The sequence below is a fragment of the Penicilliopsis zonata genome, assembly GCF_001890105.1.
Source record: "Penicilliopsis zonata CBS 506.65 unplaced genomic scaffold ASPZOscaffold_1, whole genome shotgun sequence".
Taxonomy (NCBI): Eukaryota; Fungi; Ascomycota; class Eurotiomycetes; order Eurotiales; family Aspergillaceae; genus Penicilliopsis; species Penicilliopsis zonata.
Genome location: NW_019208911.1, coordinates 2810919 through 2837337, shown reverse-complemented (window position 1 = coordinate 2837337; position 26419 = coordinate 2810919). Strand labels below are relative to the sequence as shown.

Genomic DNA, 26419 nt, shown 5'->3' with positions numbered 1-26419 from the left:
CCCAAAATAGAAAAGCGTCATAGCACATGACTTGAGCGCCTCTTTGAGTCTTTTGAGTCTCTCGACGACGTGTTGCAAAGAAAAGAGGAATTTGCACAAGAACCAGCGAACATTGCAGCTGTCTGGTGGCCTCTGAAAGCTTCTTGGTATCACAGAATCGCTCAGGTATATCATAGTGATCGCAAGACACGTTCATGTGCCCGGATCAGCCGGTCAAGTCGTCGTCAGACAGGTTCTTTGATCCACACATACATGGCTAAGTGAATCTTGACGAGTCTATATTTTTTGTTCAATTTCTTTCGTTGAGAAGCTCGAATCAAACGCAATGGCAAAATCTGCCAAACGAAATGCAAAGGCCAAGTCGACGCCCTCACCGTCTACCTCCTCCGGGTCCTCGACGCCGAGCTCACGGTCCAGCGCCGCCGGCCCCCTCCCGCCCTTTGTCAAGGCATCCGCCAGCCTAGAGCCGTTCCTAGCACCGCTATCGACGAGCGAAGTGTACCTCGTGCATATTGACGGGACGTCTCCCGATGTGAAGAAGCAGACGTTCAGTACGTCGGTGGTGCTGAACGTCGTGATCATCGCTATAATCACACTGCGGGTGTACATGGGTCTTTACACATACCCGGACATGCTGGCCTCGTTGTTTGGACAGGCGGCGGCGGTGGACACAGCCACCAGCTCATGGGGGGAGCTGGTGTGGATCATCCTGAAGCGGACCGGCACGATACTGCTCGACTACTGCATCGTGGTGCTCTTCGCGTCCTGGCCGGTCGAGTTCGTGCGCGGACCGGTCTACTGCCGGCGTACGATCGGCTTCCGGGAGCACGAGGTGATCGTGCGGCGCAGCAAGCCAAGCTGGAGTGCCAAGCTGGAGCGCAACCGGTGGATTCGCGACGACGAGGCGACCCGCGATCGGATTGTCGCGGCGGTGACCCCCGACCGCATCGCGAAGACGGGCCACCTGCTCAGCGACGCAGATTGGGACCTCGACTACGACGCCATGTTGCGCGCGCATGTCCTCGTCGACGCAACCCGCAAGGGTGAAGGCGTGCCCCTCGACGAATTCCGCACTGCCGTCCTCGTCCACACCGACGCCGACGGCTGGCTCATCTGGCACGTCGGCGACCAGGACACCACCGCCGCCGGCCGAACCCGCTCCACCCAGCGCGACCAGATCCTCGCCTTCCGCGACAAGCTCGTTGCCATGGGCAAGGAAGACCTCTTCTTCCGCTGGGTCGAGCTCATCCAGTACGAGAGTACCCAGCCCGGCGGCTTTACGCCGGACCGCCAGCGCGCCGCCATGCTTCAGGCCAAGAAGCTCTTCGAAGACGCCAACGTCGACTTTGCGCGCTTCTGGCAGGATGTAGGCGGCATGGAAGGCATTCCTGAGCTAGACTGAATTGTGTTTGCCCTTTGCACCTCACACTATGTAAATCACATTGTATATTATTACTTAAAAAAAAAATCCATGGGTATCTATCGTATTCAGATACACTACTGATGAATTCCGATGGCTATCATATAAATGTAAACTCCCCTCCCCCTTCCCCCAGTGACCAACTAAGATATACTACCCAAGATAAGAAAGAAAAAAAAATAGTAAAAAAAAGGTCTATCGATTCCCCCCTTCTAACCGGTAATCCAGTGACCAGAGCTTTTCCCATGGCCGCGGCTTTGCGGCGTGCTGGTATCTGGACGAGGTCGAACGCGACGAGTCCCCGCGGCCGTTGGGAGCGAGGACAATGGAAGAGGAAGGCGTCAGGAATTTCGACGCCGACGCCGACGCTGACGCTGACGCTGACAGCTCTCGTGCGGCGGATTCAGCCCAGAGCGAGCCCGAGCCCGAGCCCTGTTTCGCCAGTCAGCCCATCCCGTACCAGAAAGGGCCCCTTTTTGAAAGAAAAAAGAAAGGGGGGTGAGAGAAAAAGAAGAGGTAAAGAGTATGAATGTGTGTCTTTTTTCTCTCTTTTCAAGGGCCCATTAGAAGATCTCTGCGAACCTCGTCGAAGATCGGGGCCGTCTCACGGAGCTGGGAGGCTGAGGTGGCAGCATCCGCCGGGGCCGGTCGTACTCGATCTCCTCCCCCCGACGACTCCCCGGCTGGTAATGACGGCGGGTTGGGCGTTGACGGGCCTCTCTTCGATGTGGAGCTGTTGCGGCGGCTGTCCAGGCTGCGCGTCAGTGTCTTCGCGACGGTACCCCCGTTCGCCGCCCGTTTCAGGCGGATGCTGCCCCGGACGTCGACATTCGCCGAGGCCACCGTTGTTTTGCTTAGGCCCGGCGTCGTGGGCGCGCCGATCTTCTCCTCCGTCGCCTCGACAAGGTACCAGCGCAGGCCGTCGGAGAGTTCAAAGGGGTTCTCCTCGTCGAAAGAAGTGGTATCGCTGATCCCGCCAACCGAGCGCCGGTCGGCATTCGTGGCGACGCTCATCGACCTGGAGAGATCGACTACACGCTCTTCAATCTTCGTGATCCGTGCCAGCAGCCAGTCCCGGGCCGAGAGCTTGTGCACGTCCTGCTCGCGCAGGAAGTAATGCGGAGCACCGACGTTGAATGCCGCCCATGACCGGATTGCCTGGTTGCGAGTTGGCAGGAACAGGGCCAGATCCCCTTCTTTGAACGAGCGATAGGCAATCTTCTCATGCGCCTCGCTCTGCGCGCGGTGATACTTGTCCCGGTAACCGCGCGCTTCTTTCTGCCACTTCCGGGCAAGCAGCTCAATGTCCTTGACCCGTTTCACCACCGCCTCCCCGAACGTATCCACGTCGAACTGGGAGAGACACTCCATAAAAGCCGCAAACTTGGTCGCTTCTTCCTCGGCGTCTCGTGCCCGGACCCAATTCAAGAGGTCGGCATCGGGTTTCACGGAGGTTGCAGTCGATTGTGTCATGCTCTCGCCCAAGGTCGAAGAAGCAGCGTTGACTTTCGATGTCCTCTGAACGGAGATGACGTTATCCTGCCGTGTAACAGTGAATCCGAGCTGCTCGAGCATCCGTACCAGCTTTTCCACTTGCGTCAGAAGTTGTTTGGAAAGGTCCTCGGACCGCAGGCCACGCGCCCTCATCAGAGCCGCGGTTTGCTGCTCAGATTCAGACAGGGCGATCACTTTGTCCTTCCACGCAGAAACCTCCGCTTCAGATTGGCGGGCCTGCGACTCGACATCTGAGAGTCTCTCGCACAGGTCTGCCAGCTTCTGTTGTTCTTCAGCGACACGTTCTCGGAGGGCATCGGAACCGGTCTCGCCAGCGGCAAGTTGAGACTGTAGGGTACTCAGTCTCGACCGTTCCTCGTTCAATGCGGCCGTGACGGTAGACAAAACGGATTGCTCCTGGGCCAGCTCAGCCTTCAGTTGGGTATTTTCGGCGTCACGCTCGGTCACGGTCTTCTCGGCTTGAGTCGCGGCGGCTTCCATCTGGGACACACGTTCCTCGAATTCTTTTCCTTCGGCGAGCGCCTTGGCCAGATTCTCTTCTGTAGTCTTGACATGGATCGATAGGCCTTCGGAAATCACCTCGATCGCTTTGATAAGACTAGCATGATCGGCCGGCGCAGAGCCTCCCGGAGACAAGCTCACGTAGATAGCCTGTAAAGAACTGAGATTTTCCTGGTCTTTCCTTGCCAGTTCCTTTTCATGTTTTTCTAATTCGTCGATCCTAGATTGCAAATGAATTTTGTCCGCCTTGTGGGAATTGACTTCCTCATTCAAATTGGTCAACTTCTCGGTCTCTTCCGCGACCTCGTTACGGGCGTCATGCAGTTCGTTCTCCAGGTTACGGATCTGTTCCTCGGTCTCCTGTCGTTCTTGTTGGTGGCCATCCATCGTTCTGTCGAGTTCCTCCTCGACTTCCTCGACACGGAGCCGGTACTTCTTGACTTCTCCTTCCAGAAACCTGCGCTCGACATCGAACTCTTGCTGGCGAGCTTCGAGGTTCTCCATGAGATCCTTCTTGGTGGACTGTGCTTCCTGGAACTTATCTGTGTTGGACTGGCGTTCCGCGTGGGCTTCCTTCTGCATTCGTTGCACAGTCTCTTTCTCGGTGGCCAGCTCGGCTTCGAGCTGAGCAATGCGTTGAACAAGGGCCTTGTCTTCTGGAGACTGGTTGGAGGACATCCGTCTCGATGAGACAGAGGATCTCCTCGAAAGGGGGTCGGGAAGAGGTGAAGCTGGCGAGGTAGGAAAGTCGATCCCGAAATTCCCGCTTACAGGTCGTCCCAGTTGACTCTGGCGGTGGAGGAGATCTTCCAATTTGCGAACACGGCTGTCGGAGCCCTTGAGACGTTCTTCCAGTTTGGACTTTTCTTCTTGCAGACTTCGGATCATGTCGTCGCCTCTAAGAAGCAAAGAACTTCGGCTCATGTCAAAAACGCTACCTTGCTTGAAGGCTTTGGCTCTGCGCCGCTGTTGGCGGGTTGGAGCATCCAGTTCCTTGTAGAGTTGGGATAGCTCTTCAGCCAAAGTATCCATGCCTGGTTTGGTTTTGATATCTTCGATATAGGCCTCTACCTCCTTCCGAGACACCTCGGGCCATTCGGGCTCCTGTCCCTGTAGATTGACCTCGATGCTCAGAGTTGTGGAATCGGGCAGCGAGACAAATTCACCCATATTCTTCAACCATTTCTTTCTCCGACGCTGCTCTTCGTCCCGCAGGACAGCCATTTCCTCTGCCAACGCTGCAGAGTCGTTCTTCATCTTGGTATTCCATTCTCGCCGACGTACAGATTCAATCAAGATCGACCCGTACACCATTGGCATGTGAAAAACAACGTATATTGCGTCAAACGAGTCACTGTTGATATCGAGGTTGATTAATTGGGCCTGGACGTCCGCCAAACGCGACTCAATTAATGAGATGGCTCGCATGTGGCTTAGCGATATTCTCACAGCGGCGTTGCGTCGCTGAACAGCCTCGATACCTCCGGCCTGCAGTTCGACGCTTATATCTCGGAGTGATGGGAGAAGGTCCTTGGTATGACTTAAGGCAAGCCTCGATGCATTAGCCAGCGCCTTCTGATTGTTGGGCAGCCCGAGAACATGTTCATAGTCGGAACTGATCTTCTTCGTGATGGTTTCGACCTCTTCAAGAAGTCCATCAATCCCATCCACGACCGGAGGGAGTGTTTCATCCAGCAATTTCTGCGTGTCCGATACAATATCTGTCACGCCCTTTTCAATCTCACCAACCTCTTGCGTAAATCGAGGTAGCACAGAGGCAGCCTCATCCCCGGCTCGATAAACATCACCTACGTCCACAAAGTCCCTCAGCGTCCCCGTCGATGCATCGTTGTCATTCCTAGGCGTCGAAGGCCGTCCTAGGAAAGCAAAGTCCTTCCGGGCAGCAATCGTGTCCAGGGCTCCCAGCGCCCGTTGCCAACCGTCCAGAGCTGCCTTTTGTTCCTTCACCAAATTATCCGCCCACGCCTGTGCCTCCTGAAAACGGCTTTCCAAGCTGCCCACGTGGGATTTCAGATTTTCCAAGGCGACTCCAACCGCTCGGTTTATAACTGCAGTCCGCTCGTTTTGTTCCCAGGCACCTGTGGCAAGCTGCTCACAACGTTCGGAAAGATTCAATGCCCAGTTCCTTCGAGACATGTAAAGGTTTCGCCATGCTTGCAGGTCATTCTGATCGGCCAGCGTATCCGGAGGAGTCTCCGGTCGGAACGACTGCGGAAGGGGTGTTTCGGCGATCTCGTAGTTTCCTGGTTCACCGATATACCGTCGGTCGAAGACAAATATCTCGGTCTGTAGAGTAGGCACAAAGGTAAAACGGCGGTCAACAACTGGCGATAAATGAACGGGGAGAGCTCATTAACAAAAATACCTCTGTTGCTAGTGTTTGGGCTTTAACATTTCTACCACGGGCAGTCATCAAAATCTGCCGCTGGGCTGGTATAGGTGTATTTCGAGAGATCCATGATCGCAGGGCGTCCGGTCTAGCCAGTGACCTTATATTAGTACCTTAGGAAGTACCTCAGGGTAGTACCTTGAACACACAAGAAGGAAGGGGGCACACGAACGAGGCAAACGAAACCGGATCTGCAACCAGACGCTCCCCTGTCAGAGCGATATAGATATTCAGCGACATCCCCTCCTCACTAGCCGAGCCAACTCCGCGCTCGAGAGTGGGAGGAAGATGAGGAATGTAGGAGTGGAGATAGGGAGGGTCTTAAGGCTGGGTTTGGTGGTTCAGAAGCTCCGCCTTGGCGGGCAGCAGTTGCTGGGATGACATGCCCAGCGGGACCCCTCAAAAGCTTCTCCCCCAGGCCTGAATCGTCACAGGATGCGTCTGCTGGTCAGCCACGGGGTCGTTCCATGGCATCCAACGTCGACATTCGAGGTCCTCTGCCTCACCTGAGTGAGAGTGAGGGTGCCCTGCTCAGTCTGGTGGAGGATGACTCGCAGGACGCGGTAGCCTTATCGGACAAGGAAGCGTTGATCCTGGAACTGTACCGCAAGAGCGGGGAGCTGGAGCTTGAAAAGGAGTTCCTGAGCCAAGGTATATATATCTATTTCTACTCTACTTGTGATGGTTTTCTTGTGGCACACACTGACTAAAGGGATAGAACCGGGTTCGTACTCTGGCGAAGATGTCGAGGCACAGCTGGCGGTCGCAGAGCGGGAGCTCTTGGAGGCGAGAGCCACCCACACCGTGAGGAGGAAAGCCATCAATACGATACTGATGGCCGACCCAATCCTCAAGGCCGTGCATCTCAAGGCTAACTCTCCACCTGAACGGTGAGTCAAGACATCTCCTCGTGAACCGTCGTGATGCAGCTCACCAAGTGAATACAGGGCTCTATTGAAACTGATCAACCGGCGCGATATACTGTCTCTAGTGCATGAGAACCTAGCGGCTGCCCATGACTTGACCTTGAAAAACCTATCAGATATGGAAGTCGAGAATATGGAGTTGATTGAGAAGAACCGCGCCCTGACGCAGGAGCTTCTCGGTCTCGCCAGACAGCAAGACGCGTGGAAAGAGGGACTCGAGGACACGGGACTGGCTGCGCAACTAGAGGGGCTTGAAAAAGACCGCCGAAAGGTTCAAGCCAGATGGGAGATTATGCAAAACATCGCCAGTGCTATCGTGGTCGGCAGCGGAGTGAACTGGGCGGAAAATGCAGACCTCCGGGCACTCGTGTTAGACGAAGAAGATTGACTATAATCGGGTTAATTGTAAATTTATTATGTATTATAGTTCGTGGCAATAATTGAATGATAGATACGCAGTCTGGCCTCCACAACACACTCTCTACCGAGTACTGAGTCAGTACTCCGTCGCTTCTGCAACTTAACATGGGGTGTAGACTAAAAGTAGATAGCCACATATTCTGCAGCGTACTAGTAATTGTAGAGTTACTACTAGAATAGCACTATGCACTTCAGTACAAAATACATAACTAGTTAACTCCCTACCTAGTACCTTAGGTAGTAACCTAACTGGTAATCTACGGAGAGGTAGTACATGGTACTACCTACATACAGAGTTGCAGACTCGCTTATTTGCTAGACAAGCTGTTCCTCGATGTCTGTGCGAAGCTTAGCAGTTTATTAATACCTCTGGACTTGCGCGACGCGTGCCCGACAGTTTCAATGATCAATCATTTATTTAATTTATCAGGATAGACTTCGTAAGCAGTAACTAGTACACCTAGGTGAGTACCTTAGTACCACGTAGTTCGATTTGGCCATTCTTATTATTAGTATGGAGTACTCCGTAACTACCTGGTACTTCGTATTATTAAAGGGAGGTAGCATTCCCAGCCTGTACTACAATGACTCTTTGCGATAGGTAGGCAGGTACTAACGCTGGCACACACCGGTTCCTTGTATGGAGCAGGTACGTACGTACTATGTACTCCGTACTACGTACGACCTTACCTTAGCTAGTAACTTCGGAGGAATAAAATACTCGTACGGCTCGCGTCACTTTTTAAGATGAAGAAGGCTAGGCCTAACTCGAGAGAGGAGTCGACTTTCTCTCCCCCATTCACAAGCTTCTTTCTCATGCTGACTCCCAAACGAGTGACCAGGACTGCAGCCACCTGGCGACTTGCGGCTTCTTACAGGTTTCTTCGAGCAATTACGGAGTAGCCCTTCTTGGCTTGGGTAAACAAATACCTCCTACTAACATTCCAGTACAATACATGGCTCCTTACGTAAGGTCCCTTAGGTACTAGGTACCTAGTAACTATGGTAGTTACTACGGAGTACTAGGTACTTAGTACGGAAAGGTACGGAGTAGGTACAGGTCCTATGGTACCTCAGGTAATTAAGACCCAAGTCTACGAGAGAAACGGTACCAAGTCGCCCTCGGGTTTACCAGACACTATTAGAATGAGTGAATTCTAAGAAGAGGGGTTTAGAGATAAGTTAACTAGTTAGGTATGTAGTACTACTAGTAATCCAAGGACTGCCAAGTAGCCATTAGTTTATTAGTTATTGTGAATTGTGTATGTAAATGTATGGTAATAAGATACGCCGCAATTTCTCCCGACCCAAGCAGTCTGACGGTTGACCAGCCCGCGTCATGGGAAGCGGTCGCACCACACAGAGAGCTCGAGAGCTGCTCTCAGCGTGTCGAATACGTAGGAGCCCACACCTTCCAGCTAGGACGGGTACCATACATGACGGAACACCAATACGCCATCAAGACGCCATACTATCTCGGTAGCAACCCGTATTCTTACCCCGTCGTACGTTTCCTTGCTGTTCTGCACCAGCTGGCCCGCCCTCCCTTTCCCTCGCGCAACAAACTACTACTACTCTCCCCCTCCCCTCACACTGCGCTCCCTCCCTCTCTCATACTACTGCTACTACTGCGACTGCTACTACCAACTGCCTCCCATACAAAATTATTACTGCACATCCGCACCGGTGAGAAGCTCCCCCCCCAAGTAAACATCATACTGCTATTCAAACACCTTGACACTCAACCACCCACCACCCTGCCATTTTCTTTTTTTTCCCTCTCCTTTGATTGTCTCTCCGCAATCTTCTTCTGCCCGGCGCTTTTTGCTATGTTCGCCGCGCGACCTCGCTGTCGCGCTTCCCTATGCGCGCGCTGCAATACCGCGTATACTTCCGCGATCAGATGAGACTGAATCGACGTCTTCTATTTCCTCTCCTCCACAGACCTTTTTTTTTGCCTTTTTCTTGGTCGCTCTTCCCCGGTCGCACGCGTGTTTTTGTTTTTTTTTTTTTTCCTTGCTCGCTTTCACTCTCCTTTGAGAGTCATTCGGTTGTCTTTGTCCCTCGACAACTGCTCTGACCGCGACTCGCTGCTTGTTTGGGGGCCTGCGCAACGGCCGCCTACGCGCTCCTTCTTTCTGATCCGATTGTCTTTCACACCACCACGACTTATATTATCCTGTTTTATCTGCTCTGAGAACCAATTCCAGATAACGCAAACAAAACTAACAGCCAAACAGCCAACATGCCCAAGGAAAAGACTACCCGCAAGACCAAGGCCCGTACCACTAGCAGAAAGAAGGGTAACGTTGATCTCCTCCCACCGTTTGACGGTTTAGGGGGGAAACACTGACAGGCGATTTAGACCCCAACGCCCCCAAGCGTGGTCTTTCTGCGTACATGTTCTTCGCCAACGAGAACCGCGAGAAGGTTCGCGAGGAGAACCCCGGCATTTCTTTCGGTAGGAGGAGAAAATCTCCCTCGAAATCAGTACGATGAGTTAACACCCTTATAGGCCAGCTCGGCAGAGCACTCGGCGAGAAGTGGAAGAGCCTGGACGACGAGGCCCGTCGCCCCTACGAGGAGAAGGCTGCTGCGGACAAGAAGCGATATGAAGATGAGAAGTCCAGCTACCAGGTGGGTTGACTCTATTTCCTTGAGCTACAGGGAGTAAGCACTAACTGATTATTTCAAAAGGCCGCCGAAGAAGACGAGGAGTCTGCCTAAGCACTTCAGTCTCTTGTCTTGACAGATGGGCGTTTCTGTGTGCTTTTGCGCTGTTCTTTGTATTCGTCTCTTTTCCAAGTTCAACGGCTTCTGGTAATGGGATGACGGTGGTTTCTCTCCTTGCTTTATTTCCTCTTGTTTCCTTTTCCTTTGATGATCGGGGGTTTTTCGCATGGCATGTGTTTCCTGGACTGCAGGTCCAGCGGTGGTTCGAGGCAAGTCCGCTGTATACTAGTCTAATCAAGCCCTTGCCTTGAGACTAGACAATACCTAGTATGTTGTAACGGCAACCACCTACCTACTCCGTACTACTCCGTACTATGTATAACTAGTTTAGAGCCTATAATCAGATCGACCCAAACTGCCGGGTCGGATTTGTTCGACTTTTTGTCGCACGCGCCATTTGTTTACACCGGACGCGTCGCGGGCCTTTGATTCTCCGGGCTCTTCTCCGCTGCCCTGCATTTGAAGGTGACTAACTTGGGATGGATTAGTCGAGATAAATATAGAATCGCTTTGGTCTCCAGAGAGGGTAGTTATAGTTAGTAGATAGTTAGTTACCTGTTGCTTAATACTTCTATGGCAAAAATATCCCTGTCAAAAGACTTTGTAGTAATACTGCATCTAGGCATTTACTATTTTCAGTGACTATTGATCCTATATTTCATGAGGAGTAATTAAGCCTGCAGGTACAATATCACTCACTTAGGGAGAGTATACCTCCTACCTCAGCAAAAACGCAGATCTGCTGATATCTCAGGCAGCCAAAGTTTTGCTTGCGTTTGCCTTGGTTGCCACCGCTTTTGCAGCTGGGCGAATATTCCCTCTTGTTCTCTCCTCCCTTCAGGAGCTGGACTTCTGGGTTACCTCTTTGCTCGTCTGATTGATTATCATTATCGTTTCCACAATACCAAGCAGTAATATCGCATCCTATTGCAGGATAAATGGCCATATAACGCCCTGCTAATTGTCTTGAAAATTCTAGTTGTTCAATGCTCGCAACATACAACGGTATCGACTTCGCTCAAGAAGGAGCTCGAAACAGAAGACAAAAACTTGCCAGCAGGTGAGACAAGAAAGAAGAGGGACGACTCAGTTAGGAATATCCTCCGGAACGCGAAGGAAACCCGGTCTAAGCGAGTTGTCAAGGAGGTGAGTAGTAACAGTCACCTAACAGGCTATTAAATTTGATCTTCTACCTCAACTAATTGATTACTCCAGTGCTCGGAGCGAGATGATAACGCCTGTGTAATCACACATGCTGACCAGGTCGTTGAGGGAGCCCATGTATTGTTATATAGCCTATAAAACGAGAACCAGACCGACTGCCAGCAATTCTAGGCATCATTAGAAGTTTACTGGACTGAGGGGTATTTTGACCAGGGAGAAGGCACGGAAAGTGTCAGAATCTCATCACTCTCTCACCCAATGCACATGCCTACTGGGATAACTGCCTCTTCGCCCTCAAGCCCCGTCAGCCATCCCCCGACCACAAGACCATGCAAGTCGAGCTTTTTTCTGGCTGACTGTCGTCGTGAAACGCAAGGATGTTCCGGCCCGTATGGTGCTCATCACCCCTCCAGACCTCCGTCCACTGGTCGCCGTGTCAAACTGTTTGACGGGTTGACCGATCGCATCATCAAGTCTGGTGATATCATCACCTTCAGAACTGACGACCCGGACAACCATCCTTTGCCATCGTATGAACTATTGGAGGTGCAATGCTTCCTGTATCGTATTGCCGCCATTCGTGGTGCTGCAGACGACGACGATGATGAAGAAGAGGAAGAAGAAGAAGAAGAAGAGGTAACTTGCAAGATCCGGATACTGAAGCCAAGAATTCATCTTGGCTGCTTCCCGGTCCTTCATCCCCTCAACTACTCGTCTCTGGTGATAACGAGCTATCTTTTCGTCCCATGTTAATGTCTTCAGAGCAAACGGCGAAGCAACAGAAAGACAGTTCGATGAACGAGGCCGTCTCTGGTTGACGATGGGCGCAACCCAATACGCGTTGTCAAGTCTAGGTACAAAGAATAGTCTGAGTCTTTATTTGTTCTACGAGTACCCTTGTCCAGTCGTCGACTTGCTTGTGTTTGCAGTTACTACTTACCTAGTCATAATGGTGCCTCTGACAGTATCTAACTTCTAGTCAGGTCTAAGAGCCGCAGGTTATGCAGGAAATACCCCACCTGCCATGTTGTCCCGCCAGCTCGAGTGATCAATAATAATTAATCGAATGATGAGAAACTGTGTGTGTGCAGTGTGAGGTGGCCTGGGAAAATAAAATTCGGTGGGGACTTCGAGTCCCTTCCTCTCTCTCTTTATTAAATGCCTTGAGATTCTTCCAACCCTTTCTCTAAAATGAATACACACTAGTTACGGAGTATAAAAAAATAAATCCCCTCACCATGGCTCTGCGCATGTCTGCCGACCGCGCAGAGGATGTCGCCGCAGGCTTTCGACTGTTCCGGGACCCTCTGCCGGAACACGCGACAGAAATCACCAGCCTGATGGCTGATCTGTTTGCCATCAGCTCGTTGCTCAAGATCATCGAGGACCTGCTGCGTAGCCCGCTCTACCGGCGCCAGCAGGTGCTGGTGCGCGCCGACGTCGAGCTTGTCCGTGCCAGCCTCGACTACACCCTCGAGGATATCCTGCGCTTCTTCGCGGCGGTCGACCAGCGGTCCAGCTCTGATCGAGAGACCTTCAAACGCGCCTGGTTGGAGCTGTGCACGTTCTTCCGCACTGAGGCTCAGTCAGCCTTATCCCCGCGCCTAGGCAGGTATAAGCTGTTCCTTCGGGACCTGGAGGATTTGACGAGGGGGTAAGAGATATCCGATAGCAATGCAAGTAATGTACCTGACCTGGTACTTACTTACCTTCAGGTATCCATGGGATACCTAGGTAGCTTGTCTCTTACTAACCTTGGTACCTAACCGTCCAGTAAACCCTTCGACCCCACCCCTATGGCCGGCCTCCGAAGCAGTCTCCAGGCCCTGCTGGCCGAGCAGGATAAAGGACTGGCGACACGTATCGGAGCCATTGATCTAGGCCGATACAACCCGTCGAGCAGCAGTAGTAATATCGCCGATCAGGGCAGTCCTCGTCGACCACGCGGCCGACGGTCGTACGAACGGACGAGGCCCAACAACCACACCACCACCACCACCAGCAACTACTACCACCCTCAGCACTCCCCGCAGTCGCCCCTGTCTCCTCTGTCCCCCTCGTCCTTGACCTTTTCGTCGGATAGTGCTATCTTCCCTCCTTCTGCACCTGAGGCTCCTGACTCCCCGCCCACGAGCTCTGCCACGGGCCGCTCGCTGGGGTCTAGCAACATGAGCGAGCACTGGGCTAAGAAGGTCTTTGATGACAACCACTCCGCCACACGTATTCCATTTGTAGGCGAGAGGTACCACAGCGTTGGATATCTTAATCTCCCTCTCTCTCTTCTTCTTCTTCTTCTATAAAGCTAGCACGTCCATCTGACTATTTATCTAGTTCCAAGTGCTTCGGTGAGCCAAAGCAAGGATTGAGGTCTTGGTTGCGGGACTCTGGCTTCGAGGAATTGTTCCAGCTGTACGGTGAAACATATCAAGAAAAGGGGAAAACATACTCACCAATATATGGGCTAGAATCTTCGATGGAGAGCAACAACTCCGTGTATACCTCTACTCCCGAGAAGACGACCATCGCGCCCGCATCATGTGCAAGTCAGTCCGCGCCTCCCGACCGAGCGAATACTTCTGCATGCCCCTGAATATGCTGGAGATCTATCGTGTAGGGTCGTGTCTGCAGCTCTGTCGCCGGCGGAACGCGGGCAGCGAGCTTGAGTTATGGGCGAACCTTAAGTTCCACACGATCGAGCGTATGATGCCTCTCCCTTTTTTTAAGAGCGACAGAGAAGTCCATGGCTCTGACAATCCTAGGAATGGTCCTTTTCTTCTGTACGATCTTGGCCCTCCGCTCGCAAGACAACGGCCGCCCCGTGGAACGGATCCGTGACTATGAGCTCGAACGCGAAGAAGAGTTATTCGGAGGGTAAGTAACCTCACATGAAACACAAAGACTACATTAGTGACTCCTAGGCTCACTTTCCAGACAAATCATGGACGACAGCTACCTCCACGCCCTCCGCATCTACCGTGACACCGTCTCCGGTGCTGTCCGACTACAGGCCTCCATCCTACGGGGCGAGATGAAACGCACCCCTGTCTGGACAGCCTTTATCACCCACCACGCCAGCTCGCGCGCCTGGATCCGCCGTGAGGACTCGAACGTTGTTCTCCTTGGCGATCTGAGGCGTGCCATCTTCGCGTCTCCGGATTACTCGCCGCCGCGGACCTCGCGGGGTGAGCATATCTTGAAGTTTACCACGAAGGATGGTACGCATACCTTCTCCTAACAGCATCACTTATACTGACGAATCTAGATGCCGATAGTTTCATGGAAACGATTGCTGAAGTTGCAGAACTGTAGTTCAGACTGTGGTTCAAACCTGTATTGCATGGATAACGAATAACGATTTACGGATTATGACTAAAAGGTTGCAGGAGAAGAATTATATAACATCCATTCAAGTCCATTTCGATAGAGGGTATCATGTGCATAGTATCAGAAACTAAATCCGAATCAGAAAAGAAAGAAACAACTACAGCCCAGCAAGAAACACGTCTGCCCTCCTCTTCGCCCGCAACTCGTCAACCTTGACCCTCCTCTGTTCCCGAACAGCCAACCTCTCCGCCCGCCTGGCGATGCGGGCCTCGCGTTCCCGCTGCGTCTCCTCGCGCGCCTGCATCAATTCCGCCATCTCCTTATCGCGCGTGGCCGCATCGCGCGAGAACGCATAGAATCCCGTCCCCCGTGCGCGCGCCTCCGCCTCCGCATCGTAGTGCATCTGCATCTCCGTCTCGGGGGTGGGTGATCGGTCCCGTCGGGATGCAAGGTGTGTCATCGCCGAGGAGGGTGCAAACGCCTCACTCTGCACGGTGGCCCCGTAGATGAGGTTCTCTGGTTGGACGGGTTTCCACCGTTGAGTCGTATCTCTGTTATTTGCGTTTTGCAAGGCTCGGGCTTGGGCGGCTTCGGCGCGTGTACCGCGCCGCGTGCGTCCGAGTTCATCTTCGTAGGAAACAATCGATGCATTATCATCATCTTCTTCTTCTCCTTCTTCGTTTTCATCATCTTGTGCTTTGTCTTGCCATTTCTTGTCAAAATCGACAAGTCCCTCCCTTTCCTTCCGTCGAAGTCGGGCAAGATAGTCCTCTTTATCTCTTGTGTCTGGTTCCTCATCACTGCTTTCAGCAAGGTATAGCCCGCTCTTTAGATCTTCGTAGAGGCGTGCCTTCTCCTCCATCCGGCGCTTCGAGCGGTGGAATGTCGCCGCGTCGATGGTCCCGATCTCCGCGCTAGACTGGTGCACCTGCCGCACATGGTGGGCGTCATCGCCTGCTTCGTCGGCGGCGGCGCGTTTCTGGGCGCCCCGGTTCGGTCGGGCGAAGAGGTCTGACGGTTTGCTGGTTCGAGAGGGTCGGGTGCGTCCTCGTGAGGCGGCGTTGGAGCTCGAGGTCGAGGTCCCCTCCGAGTCTCGAGATCCGGCGATCAGGGAGGCCAGGTGTGTGCTGAAGGCGAGGGTGGAGGTCGAGGTCGATGTCGATGTCGAGGCTTCTTTCTTTGCGGATTTGGAACGTGCTTGGCCGTACAGCGACATGGTAAACAGTAGTTGATGTAGTAGTTACCTAGCTTAGGTACCTACTCCGTAGGTTGATAGCTTGTAAATTGTTGGCTCTGAGGTAATATTTCATGCCTGACTTCCAAGGCACAAAAAGTGCCTCAGGCTAAGATAAGATAAGCGACGCCGGTCTCGGCCCCGCCAACCCCGCCAGATTCTCTACGTGAGAGTCACTGCAAACCGTGAGTGTTGGGAGTGCTGTATAGCTTCAAGTCAGTCAATCGATTGCATCATGTCTAAGCCTATCTACCTCGGTGTTGTTGGTAAGATAAAAGTCCCCCATTCGTCCATACTTCCCCCATCTAGTCTATGATATACTCACAGTGAAACAGGCGTTGGGGGCGTCGGCACGGCCTTTCTGAACCAGCTGGCTCGCCTGCCCAATCCTCCCCAGCTGGTGCTCCTGGCTCGTTCATCGCTGACTCTTCTCTCACCAACGCCTTCTTACTCGCCCGCCATCCCCGCCGGGGACTGGAAGACCGCCTCGGCCGGTGCCTCGCTGACTACTCGGCCCGCGCTGTCCCCCGAGGAGATCGCCGAGTACCTGGCCGCTGCGCCCGGGCGGGCAGTCCTAGTCGACAACACGTCTGACGTGACGCTGGCAAGCGCGTACCCGACTTTCCTGCGCAAGGGCATCTCCATCGTCACCCCGAACAAGAAGGGGTTCTCGTCGGACATCTCGCTGTGGCGTGAGATCTTCGCCGCGGCGTCCGAGGGCCGCGCCCTCGTCTACCACGAGAGCACGGTGGGCGCCGGCTTGCCGGTGATCTCGACGCTGCGCGATCTGGTCGCGACGGGCGACCGGGTAACTCGCATCGAGGGTGTCTTCTCGGGTACTCTCTCCTTCCTGTTCAACACGTTCGCCCCCGTCGGTAGCTCCTCGACCGCCAAGTGGAGCGAGGTTGTCGCCCAGGCCAAGGAGCTGGGGTACACGGAGCCCGACCCGCGCGACGACCTGAACGGGATGGACGTTGCGCGCAAGCTGACCATCCTGGCGCGTATCGCTGGACTCGAGGTCGCCCGGCCGGACGCCTTCCCGATCAAGTCGCTCATCCCCGCCGAGCTGGCCGACATCCCTTCCACATCCGAGGGAATCCAGCAGTTCATGAGCCGGCTGCCGGAGTTTGACGGCCAGATGACTGAGATCAAGGAGTCCGCCGAGCGCGCCGGGAAGGTCGTGCGCTACGTCGGCAGCATCGATGTCGCCGCGGGCAAGGTCAACGTCGGCCTGCAGCAGTTCGACAAGGATAGCGCCATCGCAGGGCTCAAGGGCAGCGACAACATTATCTCCTTCTACACCGAGCGTTACGGTGCCAACCCGCTGATCGTCCAGGGCGCCGGCGCTGGTGGCGATGTCACTGCCATGGGCGTCACGGCAGACCTTCTCAAGGTGTTGGCCATTCTAAACTAGCAAGTAGACCTGTCCGATTGACGTCAATAGAAAAAGAGAAGATAAAAGGATCAAGAATAAATGAATGAAATAAATGAAATCGTTAAGCTCGTAGACATGTCTTGACAGCCTCCCCCCACACAGCCCCCCGCTTGTACATATGAATCCCCGGTGCGCTCCCCTCCTTCAACCCGTCGATTGCCATTGCAAGATCCTCGCCCAGTCCCTCATCTTTGATCTCCTGCAGAGGATACATGTAGGTATGGTAAGCGAAGACTAGCGCCTTTGAGGTCGGCAGACGGTGGAGCGTTTGTCGTTCACAGCGAAGATAGGTCTACAAGTTAGAGAAAGGCCGAATTCACATTTTCTTCCGAACGAACTTCTTACCTTATCTAAATCCAAATCTTCTGAACGGATCGGCTTTTCCTCCTCTTCTTCTTCTTCAGAGGCATGGATCCCCCCAAAGGCAGCAAACAGGTCCGGCTCAGTAGTGATACCCCAGTTCACACGCTTCACGTACCGACCGACGGGCAACTTGGCGAAGAAGCGGTCCATGCTCTTCTCGAGCTTGTCGGTGTAGTGTGGGACGGGGTCATGGATGCTCGCGAGACGGAGGCCGAGTTTCGTGCGGGTGTCGAAGCCGGCAGGGAAGCATGTCTCGTACGCTTCTAGTATATACTTTTCTTCTTCCCCCGCAGCAGCCGCAGTAGTGATGTCAGGAAGGAGGATGAGGAAATCCTCGTCGGCAACTCTGGCTAGCGATTCCAATGCGGTGATCGTGGATACGGATTCGTCAACAGGGAACACCTCGCCCGTAACAAGGTTCTCGAGGGTTGCTGATGAAGATTTATCTCGTAGGGTAAACATTCTCGGATACCGACCAGGCAGGTATGTACCCAGCAGGAACATGTAGAGCTCAACGACCGCCGCACGAACTCGGGGATCTGATTCATTGTTGATCCCGAGAACAACGTCATGGTGCTTCTCCAGCAATGAGGCGCGGAGCTTCAACCGGTCCTTGTACGTCTTGTCCATGGGGATCCAGTCGGATGGATCGAGATTCTCGAGGGCTGGTATTGTTAGTTTCACCGAATACAAAAGACATAGTTCTGAACCGAGTGGCTAATTACTGTACCCATCGTGAGGTGATATTTCGGTTTAAATGGCCGGAACTTCAGCTGCGTCGTAGTCGTCCAGTCAAAGCCGCTCAACGATTCGATCGGCGGCAACCCAGGAGTACGGGGAGCTCGCTTGCGATGCATCTGCTAGTCGTAAGTATCTAGATTGCAAGGCTGGAGATGATGAGTTTGGTACTCACCGACATTCTCCCTCTGGCCCATAGGAGCAGGGCACATAGGGCCAGGAGGATCGTGCCCGTCCCAAGATTGAACCATGATGGGAGGTGGGAATGCAATGGAAAGACGGGTTTAAACGCCATGAGACAGACAGTATATACAATATACAATATACAATATACAATTGAAAAGTCTATGGGATTTGTATGGAGGAGAGTGTGTGACTCGAGGTGGAAATGCTTATCAGTTTCTCCTCACTTGTCCCAACTTGGCAATCCAATGCGAGTTACCAAAAGAGCAGGTCTATACAGATGAAGCCTAGATTCAATATTGGTCTTACATTGATAGAGATAAACACCATATATTAGAGCGCAGCATTCAGTATTTAAATATGAGATCAGCCTTATCATTATCAGGAAGTAGTAGATGTAGAATTTAATATTAGGGTATCAATAATTCAAACAGTCGAGTCACTCGGACCATCACAAATATTACCTGGATATTGTTCAACACGCCAGCGTGTAGTCGAACATCATTCGCTTTGGGAATGTCTCATCTTCAAACCGCCGCCCTGCCCTGTCGGTCGAGTCTTGAAGTCGGCTGACGATGGACTTCTCTGCGCCGTCGTCTCCGCCAGACTCGGCGCCCGAGGCCTCTGTCGCCCACGGGCTCGCCCACCGATCACCGGTATCTCATACATCACCATGCGATAAACGTAGAGGACCACATCGAAGATCACCAGCGCAGCCCAGGGGCCCATAGTAATGAGACCGAGAAGGATCTATACTCCGTAAGGAGGTGTCAGTCCGTTCGCCATGTTTCGCCCATCTGTGTTGTGTATCTGGGACATACAAATATCCTGGCTGCCCAGCTCTCAACAAAGAGAAATTGCGACGGGAGGATCGAGTACCACGCCATGACTAAGTTTGGGCCTTTTCTTTCGTCTCGAGTAGCATCGATAGTGTTCGACCGATTTCGTTTACGATCCACGATCCACGATCCACAGTCAAATCCCCGCTGAATAGGGGTTATCGCAACCATCCACCATCTGGAAGAGGATATATACGCGTAGAAGGTTGGAAAGAAATCGGAGAGAGTGAGAGGGCGGAATAACAGAGAGACTGAAAGTACTGGATTTACCCCAGTCAGCACCGAGTCGAGAGCATAGGCCTGGTGTGGGGGGGCACTGCCAGGAAAGAGAGACAAGCTAATTCAACGTAGGCAGAGTCTGTCAGTCTGTCAATCTGTCAGTCTGGTCCTATAAAAAAGACATCGTATGGAAGAGACAAGGAGTTGGTATTTGCTGTTCTCTTAGAGAAGACGTGGACGACGGAAAGTGCGAGATCCGAAAGCTCCGATTGGGAAAAACATAAGCATGACCTCGGGTCAGGTGATCTTCACTGTACAACTACACTCACTACTACCTCAGGTAGTAACTGCCTACTGCCTTCTCGAAACAAATACAGCCAAACGACGCTTCCCCCTGAACAGTATGGCAACGGCATTTCTTATCTGTCAGGTCTGCTACTCCCCCCCTCTAGGGTCAAAGACTACCGCGTGAGTGAATATTCAATCTGTAGAACGCACAGCTGCTGACGATCCTCTCGGCGGGAACTTGACGGGGCTTTCGCGGACACTCTATGGAGAGACAATAAAGCAGGCTGGATACAGTCTAGATAAATAGTCAATTATGGTCGACTTATGACTAGGACTTCCTCCCCCAAGAGTACTTCCAATTACTGCTTCAATCCATCGTTCCTAGTTACCTAGATATTCATTGATCACTAGACTCCTGCTATCCGCAGAACAGACATGCTGTCGACCACGCCAATCTTGTCGTCACCGTCCTGTCTGTTCAGCACGGTGCTAACGTACGGGGTTGGACACTTACAACAGGAATGGGGGCAGCCAGCGCAGCCGCGGCGAGGAGGAAGAGGGCAATAATAGTGGATTTCATGATATGCATTAGTTGGGCTGAGAATACAGCAGTTGATTCTTGATTCTTGAGTTGATAATATACAAAGAACACGAGAATAGCGGGGTCTAGTCGAAATGCTTCAATGGCACAAATATCATCCGACTTCGATGGATGTCCGAGGGAGATGTAGAGTACTCTGTATGGTCGATTCGAGGCAAGGCAAGGAATCCCTGCTCGTATTCGTATGAACCAGCTACGGAGTAGGAGTAGTAGCAGTCAATATTGCTGAGTTCCTTGTATATACATATATACAAATACAAGTCATACCGTCATAACCAAGTCTATAGATCACCAAACACGTAAAACAAAGCATATACTGGGGAAAAAAAAGGGGGGGGAGGGGAAAGAGGAGGGAAGACAGCAGAATGGTAAACTACCGCGCCGTCCTGTAATGTTCGTAAGAGATAAACTCCTCCTCCTGCTGGACAGGTCCATACCCGCCTGTCCGCCACCGGTCCAGCGGTGCAAGGACGTCGGAGTTGTGCGACTGCGTCTGCGAGAGCTCCTGCGGGTGCCGGAGTAACTGTGTCTCGCTCCCGTTTGATGATTGTCGGTACATGGCCGACCCGGTGCCTGAGGGACCAGAATGATGATTTTGTTGTTGTTGTTGTTGTGTCCGCAGGTCGAACTCCTGGGCACGCGCGTCGAGCGGGTCATAATAGCCCCCCGGTTCTGGCTGCCGGGAGGATAATGATGGGGTGGGCGAGGAAGCGCGAGAAGAGCTGGGCGACCATTCGCCCATGAAGCTGCGCGGGGTATGTGAGCGTTCGGTCATGAGATCCTCGGGCCGGCCGTAGATGCCGCCGCCGAACTCGTCGCGGAAGTCGGCGCGGTTCTTGTAGTAGGAGAAGTCCAGGTGGTTCTCCGGTACGACCTCGAAGGGGGCCGTGGCGTCGGCAGCAGCAGCAGCAACTACTGGGTCCTCGGTCTTGCCCGGCTTGCCGGCAGACATGGGGTCCATCGCGATGTCCGAGTATTCCCCCCCTAGCGCCAGGGTGTCGGCGGTGCCGATGCGCCCGCTGTAGATGCGCTTCAGGGCATCGGCGGCCTTGGCGTGTACCATCGGGGTGATGAGCGGTTTGTACAGAGCCGGGTGGCCGAATTTCGAACTCAGGCGGTCGGCGGCCCTTCTGGTCGATTTACCCGGGGCGCCGAGAGCCTCGGCGTCGCTGAGGTTGCTGCGGTTGTAGAACTCGATGTCGGTGTCAAAGGTGCGCATGCAGTAGAACTTGAAGAGCAGCATCATGAAGGGCAGTGGGATGACGCAAAACACCATGGTCCAGGAGCCGTTGACTTTGGCGACGAGGGCAATGATGCAGTTGGCGAAGATGGTGGCGAAGATGAGGCGGTTGAAGAGCACGCGCCAGAAGCGGCCCCCGGACTCGTTCTTGGTGACAAACACGTAGAGCAACAGGTACTTCTTGAGCACGGCATCGACGCCAAAGTACAGCGCGGTGACGGGCAGGACGATGGGCTGCAGGGTGGCGAAGCTAAAGGCGACGGTGGTGTAGAAGAGGAAGTAGTTGTAGTAGCTGGCGTAGTCAAAGGCCGGCGGGGCGGTCCATTCAATGGCCTGGCGCGGGGTGGGCGCCAGGAAGGTCTTCGCGAACCAGACCCTGACCATGTTGACCATCTGTACCAGGTCGATGGTCGCGCCGAGGTTTCGCTGCAGGAGCCATGTCACCCAGAAGGGGGACGCCTGGCAGAGGGCGCTGACGAGTTTTGTGTACAGATGACCGTCTTGCAAGGCCTCCCAGACGTTGTCGTCGTGCTTCTCATAGTACACGACGGCGGCGACGAAGGTCCACGCGGCGGAGAAGAGCGAGAAGACAATCAGATTGTTGAAGACAAAGAAGGCATACAGGTGGTGCAGGACATGACGCTCGCGCGAAGTCTTGGTCACGTCACCAGCCTGCATGGACAGCCGACGGAAGATGATGGGCAGCACGAGGTAGACCAGTGACGTGACGGCGGGGGAGGCGATACCCTGCACAGCGGCCCAGATGACCGGGTTGGCGTCGAGGGAGGTCTGGAAAGCAGGCCAGACGAGACCCAGGTTGCTAAGGTTGGCCAGAAAGATGGCGATCATGGCGTTGGGGGCGATCCAGACGACGGTTAGCAGGGTGACCCAGATGCGGTTCATGAAGCGCTTCCACCGGCGGTTCGTCTTGGACAACGGCAGGTTCTCCCAGATCAGATCGCTCGGGCGCGGCGCCAGACGGATTGTCGTGCCCTGCGGGTGTTTCTTGCGCGCCGCAAAGGCGACCGCGTGGGCGTGCTCGATCATCTCCCAGCTGGCGAAGCCGTAGGGCATGGCGTTGCGTCGGTCAATCGACGCCCGGACATGCTTGACCTCTTCCTCCAGCACTTTGATCCGCAGCGTCAGGTAGTCGATGGCGTCCACCTTGTCGCTCTTGTACTGAGCACGGTATTTCCTCGGTGGCCGCAGGGTTGGTCGTTTGGCCGGCAGCCGGTCCGGCCGCCTGAGGTACCGTGCCAAAACGGACTCGAGCTCGCGCACCGTCTCATCGTGTTCCTTGATCAGATCCGGCAGATCCTTAACGTTCCGGCCGATGGCGGCTCGGGGGAGCGCCGCTGTAGGATTGACCTCATCTGTCAAGCGCAGCAATCCTTCATCGGAGCGAGCGGGGGGAGGAATATCCGTGATCTAAAAAAAAAAAAAAGAAAAACACACATATTAGACGATTCTTCACTGGGTATACGGAGTGTACGGAGTAATAAGAAAGAGGAAAAGTACCATCAAAGTCCTTGCATGCAGACTGCGTTGATATTCGGAACTCTCAAAGTATCTCCTGCGCAAGCGACGAACAGCCTTGTAGTTTGACCAGAGAAAATACGAGATGATGAGATCAAAGGCCCAAGCACAAGCGACCTGACTCCAGATGGCGGTGGACTTGACATCCAACGGGGTCATCTTGGTGAAGACGGTGCTGGAGCTAGACTCCTCGCTGCTATTCTGCTGGGTGACGTTGACGGGGATCATGACCAGACAGCCGATGATGCTCATGATAACGAGGATGTTGCGGCACATGGTGGTGAAGCGGAGAAAGACCGTGGCGTCCAGGCCGATGGTGTTGACCAGTTCATCCTCGTGCGTGTGCAGGACGGGCTTGACCCATGCAAAGATCCCCTTGCCCACCACGGGAGGTGCGTGTCTGTTATCTGCATGCTTGACCTTGGGGGCGTAGACGAGGGTATGGCGTGGGCGGAAGAGCGAGAAGAGGATGGCGAGCGAGACGGAAATGCCGATGGAGGTGCCCAGCGAGGCCCAGACAGCGTTCACCTGGAACTGCTTTCGTCAGAAATTGATGCAATCAATAATATAGATAGATAGATAGATAGATAATATTGTTACCGAAGATGAAAAAGGATTCTGGATGAGTTTGAGAAACTGGTCGGCCGAAGTCTCCTCCTGGCGAGGAGCCATCCAGGGTCGATCCAGTCGATCCAGTCGATCCATCTCGAACGTGTCAACCCTGGAGACAGGAGCACACAATACCCATAAAGACAGAAGAAGAACTGTACAACCGCAACCACTGGGGTTAGAAAAGAATGAAATGATAAAGAATGGAAGATGACGACGCTGGGGTGAAGTGGGTTCAGTCAAAGTGGGCGAGGGTGGGTTGTTGGCGTCGGTCTAGACTGAGACACGCTAGAAAGAGAAGAAGAGGATTGAATAATAATAGAGGACAATAGACTGGATATTGCAATTGAATCACTAATCAATATTATTGAGTAGTCAGCTATGCCAGAAATCATAACTAGAGTTATGTGAGTAGGCAAATTCTATGAGTAGTAATATGTTACTCCGTACTCGTAGATCTCTGCTCATCACTGCCCATCACTGCCTATACCAGACTCCTCCGTCTGCTGTCTCTATTTCCAGTCAGACGCCATCGTCATGCGGTTCCCCGTTCCCTGTTCCCTGGTCAATTCTTGATCTGAAGACTGAATCCCAACAAATCATGCTCTCCCTGTCAATCTTGAGACGGAATTTGTGGCCTCAGGAACCAGCTGAGCCCTGGTGCTTCTCTTGGCGGCTCTCCTATTGGCTGCTGGTCTATTTTTATCCTGCCTGAAACATGCCTGACTAATGTCATGTGACTGCTGAGTCAGCTCTGCGCTTACAGGGTGGTTAGTTACGGAGTACTCCGTATCTAGGTAACCATTCAAGTTACAGTAACTACTAGAGGCATGTAGTATAACTAGGTAGTTACTTGCTACAATGTCCATTATAATCAAGCTACTCTGTAGAGGTATCATTAATTCATATGAATACACTTTTTAAATATGTGTTTTTCTAGTATGTTCTGTCATAACCAAGATCGTTTCGTAGACCGATCGGCAGATAGTCGTTATTATGGTGGTGGTTGATGGTGGGGGGGGAAAGAAAAAAGAAGAGAAAAAAGAAGAGGAAGATTACAGCTGACCGGCGGTGTTGAAGTCTTCAAGAGCCTCCTTGACACGGGCAGACATGGTCTTCTCGCCCTCGCGGACCCAGACGCGGGGGTCGAAGTACTTCTTGTTGGGCTTGTCCTCGCCATCCGGGTTGCCGACGGGGCCCTGCAGGTAGTCCTTCTTCTTCTGAACGTAGTCGCGGACGCCGGACATGTAGGCGTACTGCATGTCGGTGTCGAGGTTGACCTTGACGACACCGTAGCTGATGGCCTCCTTGAACTCTTCCTTGGAGGAGCCGGAGCCGCCGTGGAAGACGAAGAAGACGGGCTTGGTCTTGGCCGAGCCGAGCTTCTCCTGCACGTACTTCTGGTGCTTGCTCAGCAGCTCCGGGTGCAGGCGCACGTTACCGGGCTTGTACACGCCGTGCACGTTGCCGAAGCCGGCGGCAATGGAGAAGTACGGGCTGATGGGCGCCAGAGCGTTGTGGATCGCCAGGATGTCCTCGGGCTGGGTGTACAGGGAGTTGTTGTCGACGTCCTCGTTGTTGACGCCGTCCTCCTCACCACCGGTAATACCGATTTCCTAATCAGTCAGAGTCAGAACCTTTTCTTCCCATCTAATTTCGATTGGCTTACCATCTCGAGCCACTGCTTCATGGGAGCAGCACGCTTGAGGTACTTGGCGGTGGTCTCAATGTTCCACTCGACAGGCTCCTCGGAGAGATCGATCATGTGGCTGGAGAAGAGGGGCTCGCCGTGGAGCTGGAAGTAGCGCTCGTCCTCGTCGAGCATGCCGTCGAGCCAGGGGAGGAGCTTCTTGGCGCAGTGGTCGGTGTGCAGGACGACGGGGATGCCGTAGACGGGGGCAATGCTGCGGACGAAGTGCGCGGCAGCGATGGCACCCGCGATCGAGGCCTTCTGACCGTCGTTGCTGACGCCCTTGCCGGCGAAGTAGGCAGCGCCACCCTGGGAGAACTGCAGGACAATGGGGCAGCCCTGGTCCCGAGCAGCCTCGAGGGCAGCGATGACAGTGGAGGAGGAGGTGACGTTCTATGAAATTCAAGTCAGAATGGATGGGATTGGATTTCATAACCAGTTGAACAAGCTCAACTTACCACGGCGGGAATGGCAAAGTTGTTCTCCTGGGCGTACTCGAAGAGACGCAGGACGTCATCACCGACGATGACGCCGGTCTTGCGGGAGAGCTTGTCAAGGGCACCCATGATGGAAGTGTTGTATGTGAGAGAGAGAGAATCTGGATAGACAGAGAGGATTAACAGAGATGATAAAGAGTTCGAAAGATGAAAAGATGAGTTTGAAGATCCTACGACTGGCCCATCCGGTGAGAAGAGAGCTAAATAGGAGGGGCAGGAGGGGCAGCGCAGCAGTGACAATAGCTCGAAGAACTCACCGAGGGGTGGAGTAGATGGCAAGGTGAGGTCACAGTGATTTAACCAATGGAGACTCACCTGAAAGGTTCAGATGGGTTGATGTCTGTTAAGGGTGATGAAGATGGAGAGAGAGAACAAACAGTCAAGTAAGTGAGAGATGGTAGAAGATAATTATACCGGTTTATCCTGTCTTGCTGCCCCCTCTCTTGGTGGGGTCAATGGATGACGCTCTCGATGCTCCGGAAACCCCCGCTATTCACTACCTTACCTAGGTAGTTACTAGGTAGTTATTCTAGA

General features: G+C 53.4%; 14 protein-coding genes across 14 annotated transcripts; 8 read left to right on the top strand and 6 right to left on the bottom strand.

Annotated features, from left to right (window-relative positions):
- Positions 1 to 325: 325 nt before the first annotated feature.
- Positions 326 to 1402, top strand: ASPZODRAFT_57030 (hypothetical protein; the record flags this gene model as incomplete). The annotated part of the gene is made up of 1 exon (XM_022728655.1): positions 326 to 1402. The coding sequence occupies one exon, from the start codon at positions 326 to 328 to the stop codon at positions 1400 to 1402; it is 1077 nt and encodes a 358-aa protein (XP_022586072.1).
- Positions 1403 to 1972: 570 nt separating this feature from the next.
- Positions 1973 to 6086, bottom strand: ASPZODRAFT_56172 (hypothetical protein; the record flags this gene model as incomplete). Its single annotated transcript, XM_022728590.1, has 3 exons — positions 1973 to 5743; positions 5823 to 5934; positions 6019 to 6086. The coding sequence occupies 3 exons, from the start codon at positions 6084 to 6086 to the stop codon at positions 1973 to 1975; spliced, it is 3951 nt and encodes a 1316-aa protein (XP_022586071.1).
- A 227-nt stretch (positions 6087 to 6313) lies between these two features.
- Positions 6314 to 7160, top strand: ASPZODRAFT_57051 (hypothetical protein; the record flags this gene model as incomplete). The annotated part of the gene is made up of 3 exons (XM_022728657.1): positions 6314 to 6497; positions 6565 to 6736; positions 6785 to 7160. 3 exons carry the CDS (start codon positions 6314 to 6316, stop codon positions 7158 to 7160), a joined length of 732 nt encoding a protein of 243 aa, XP_022586070.1.
- Positions 7161 to 8522: 1362 nt separating this feature from the next.
- Positions 8523 to 9451, top strand: ASPZODRAFT_416202 (hypothetical protein). Its single transcript, XM_022728327.1, has one exon. It carries the CDS (start codon positions 8629 to 8631, stop codon positions 9097 to 9099), a length of 471 nt encoding a protein of 156 aa, XP_022586069.1. The 5' UTR covers positions 8523 to 8628; the 3' UTR covers positions 9100 to 9451.
- ASPZODRAFT_12376 (hypothetical protein) lies at positions 9438 to 9919 on the top strand (the record flags this gene model as incomplete). Its single annotated transcript, XM_022721374.1, has 4 exons — positions 9438 to 9495; positions 9558 to 9653; positions 9708 to 9829; positions 9890 to 9919. The coding sequence occupies 4 exons, from the start codon at positions 9438 to 9440 to the stop codon at positions 9917 to 9919; spliced, it is 306 nt and encodes a 101-aa protein (XP_022586068.1).
- A 1251-nt stretch (positions 9920 to 11170) lies between these two features.
- Positions 11171 to 12152, top strand: ASPZODRAFT_416978 (hypothetical protein). The gene is made up of 3 exons (XM_022728328.1): positions 11171 to 11725; positions 11852 to 11943; positions 12034 to 12152. Exons 1-2 carry the CDS (start codon positions 11348 to 11350, stop codon positions 11885 to 11887), a joined length of 414 nt encoding a protein of 137 aa, XP_022586067.1. The 5' UTR covers positions 11171 to 11347; the 3' UTR covers positions 11888 to 11943; positions 12034 to 12152.
- Positions 11846 to 12171, top strand: ASPZODRAFT_127649 (hypothetical protein). Its single transcript, XM_022721803.1, has one exon. It carries the CDS (start codon positions 11910 to 11912, stop codon positions 12066 to 12068), a length of 159 nt encoding a protein of 52 aa, XP_022586066.1. The 5' UTR covers positions 11846 to 11909; the 3' UTR covers positions 12069 to 12171.
- A 156-nt stretch (positions 12172 to 12327) lies between these two features.
- ASPZODRAFT_57517 (hypothetical protein) lies at positions 12328 to 14398 on the top strand (the record flags this gene model as incomplete). The annotated part of the gene is made up of 7 exons (XM_022728689.1): positions 12328 to 12743; positions 12864 to 13331; positions 13421 to 13498; positions 13555 to 13787; positions 13849 to 13960; positions 14021 to 14304; positions 14352 to 14398. 7 exons carry the CDS (start codon positions 12328 to 12330, stop codon positions 14396 to 14398), a joined length of 1638 nt encoding a protein of 545 aa, XP_022586065.1.
- Positions 14399 to 14570: 172 nt separating this feature from the next.
- Positions 14571 to 15629, bottom strand: ASPZODRAFT_148820 (hypothetical protein; the record flags this gene model as incomplete). The annotated part of the gene is made up of 1 exon (XM_022725423.1): positions 14571 to 15629. The coding sequence occupies one exon, from the start codon at positions 15627 to 15629 to the stop codon at positions 14571 to 14573; it is 1059 nt and encodes a 352-aa protein (XP_022586064.1).
- Positions 15630 to 15832: 203 nt separating this feature from the next.
- ASPZODRAFT_88059 (hypothetical protein) lies at positions 15833 to 17061 on the top strand (the record flags this gene model as incomplete). The annotated part of the gene is made up of 2 exons (XM_022730320.1): positions 15833 to 15913; positions 15983 to 17061. The coding sequence occupies exons 1-2, from the start codon at positions 15883 to 15885 to the stop codon at positions 17059 to 17061; spliced, it is 1110 nt and encodes a 369-aa protein (XP_022586063.1). The 5' UTR covers positions 15833 to 15882.
- An 82-nt stretch (positions 17062 to 17143) lies between these two features.
- Positions 17144 to 18302, bottom strand: ASPZODRAFT_57148 (hypothetical protein; the record flags this gene model as incomplete). Its single annotated transcript, XM_022728666.1, has 3 exons — positions 17144 to 17374; positions 17428 to 18110; positions 18176 to 18302. The coding sequence occupies 3 exons, from the start codon at positions 18300 to 18302 to the stop codon at positions 17144 to 17146; spliced, it is 1041 nt and encodes a 346-aa protein (XP_022586062.1).
- A 430-nt stretch (positions 18303 to 18732) lies between these two features.
- On the bottom strand, positions 18733 to 19664 carry ASPZODRAFT_127644 (hypothetical protein). The gene is made up of 2 exons (XM_022721802.1): positions 19188 to 19664; positions 18733 to 19116 (listed from the first exon to the last, which is right to left on the bottom strand). The coding sequence occupies exons 1-2, from the start codon at positions 19374 to 19376 to the stop codon at positions 18868 to 18870; spliced, it is 438 nt and encodes a 145-aa protein (XP_022586061.1). The 5' UTR covers positions 19377 to 19664; the 3' UTR covers positions 18733 to 18867.
- Positions 19665 to 20686: 1022 nt separating this feature from the next.
- ASPZODRAFT_55885 (hypothetical protein) lies at positions 20687 to 23761 on the bottom strand (the record flags this gene model as incomplete). The annotated part of the gene is made up of 3 exons (XM_022728572.1): positions 20687 to 22981; positions 23072 to 23623; positions 23690 to 23761. 3 exons carry the CDS (start codon positions 23759 to 23761, stop codon positions 20687 to 20689), a joined length of 2919 nt encoding a protein of 972 aa, XP_022586060.1.
- A 992-nt stretch (positions 23762 to 24753) lies between these two features.
- ASPZODRAFT_56801 (hypothetical protein) lies at positions 24754 to 25954 on the bottom strand (the record flags this gene model as incomplete). Its single annotated transcript, XM_022728636.1, has 3 exons — positions 24754 to 25314; positions 25368 to 25781; positions 25847 to 25954. 3 exons carry the CDS (start codon positions 25952 to 25954, stop codon positions 24754 to 24756), a joined length of 1083 nt encoding a protein of 360 aa, XP_022586059.1.
- Positions 25955 to 26419: the final 465 nt, after the last annotated feature.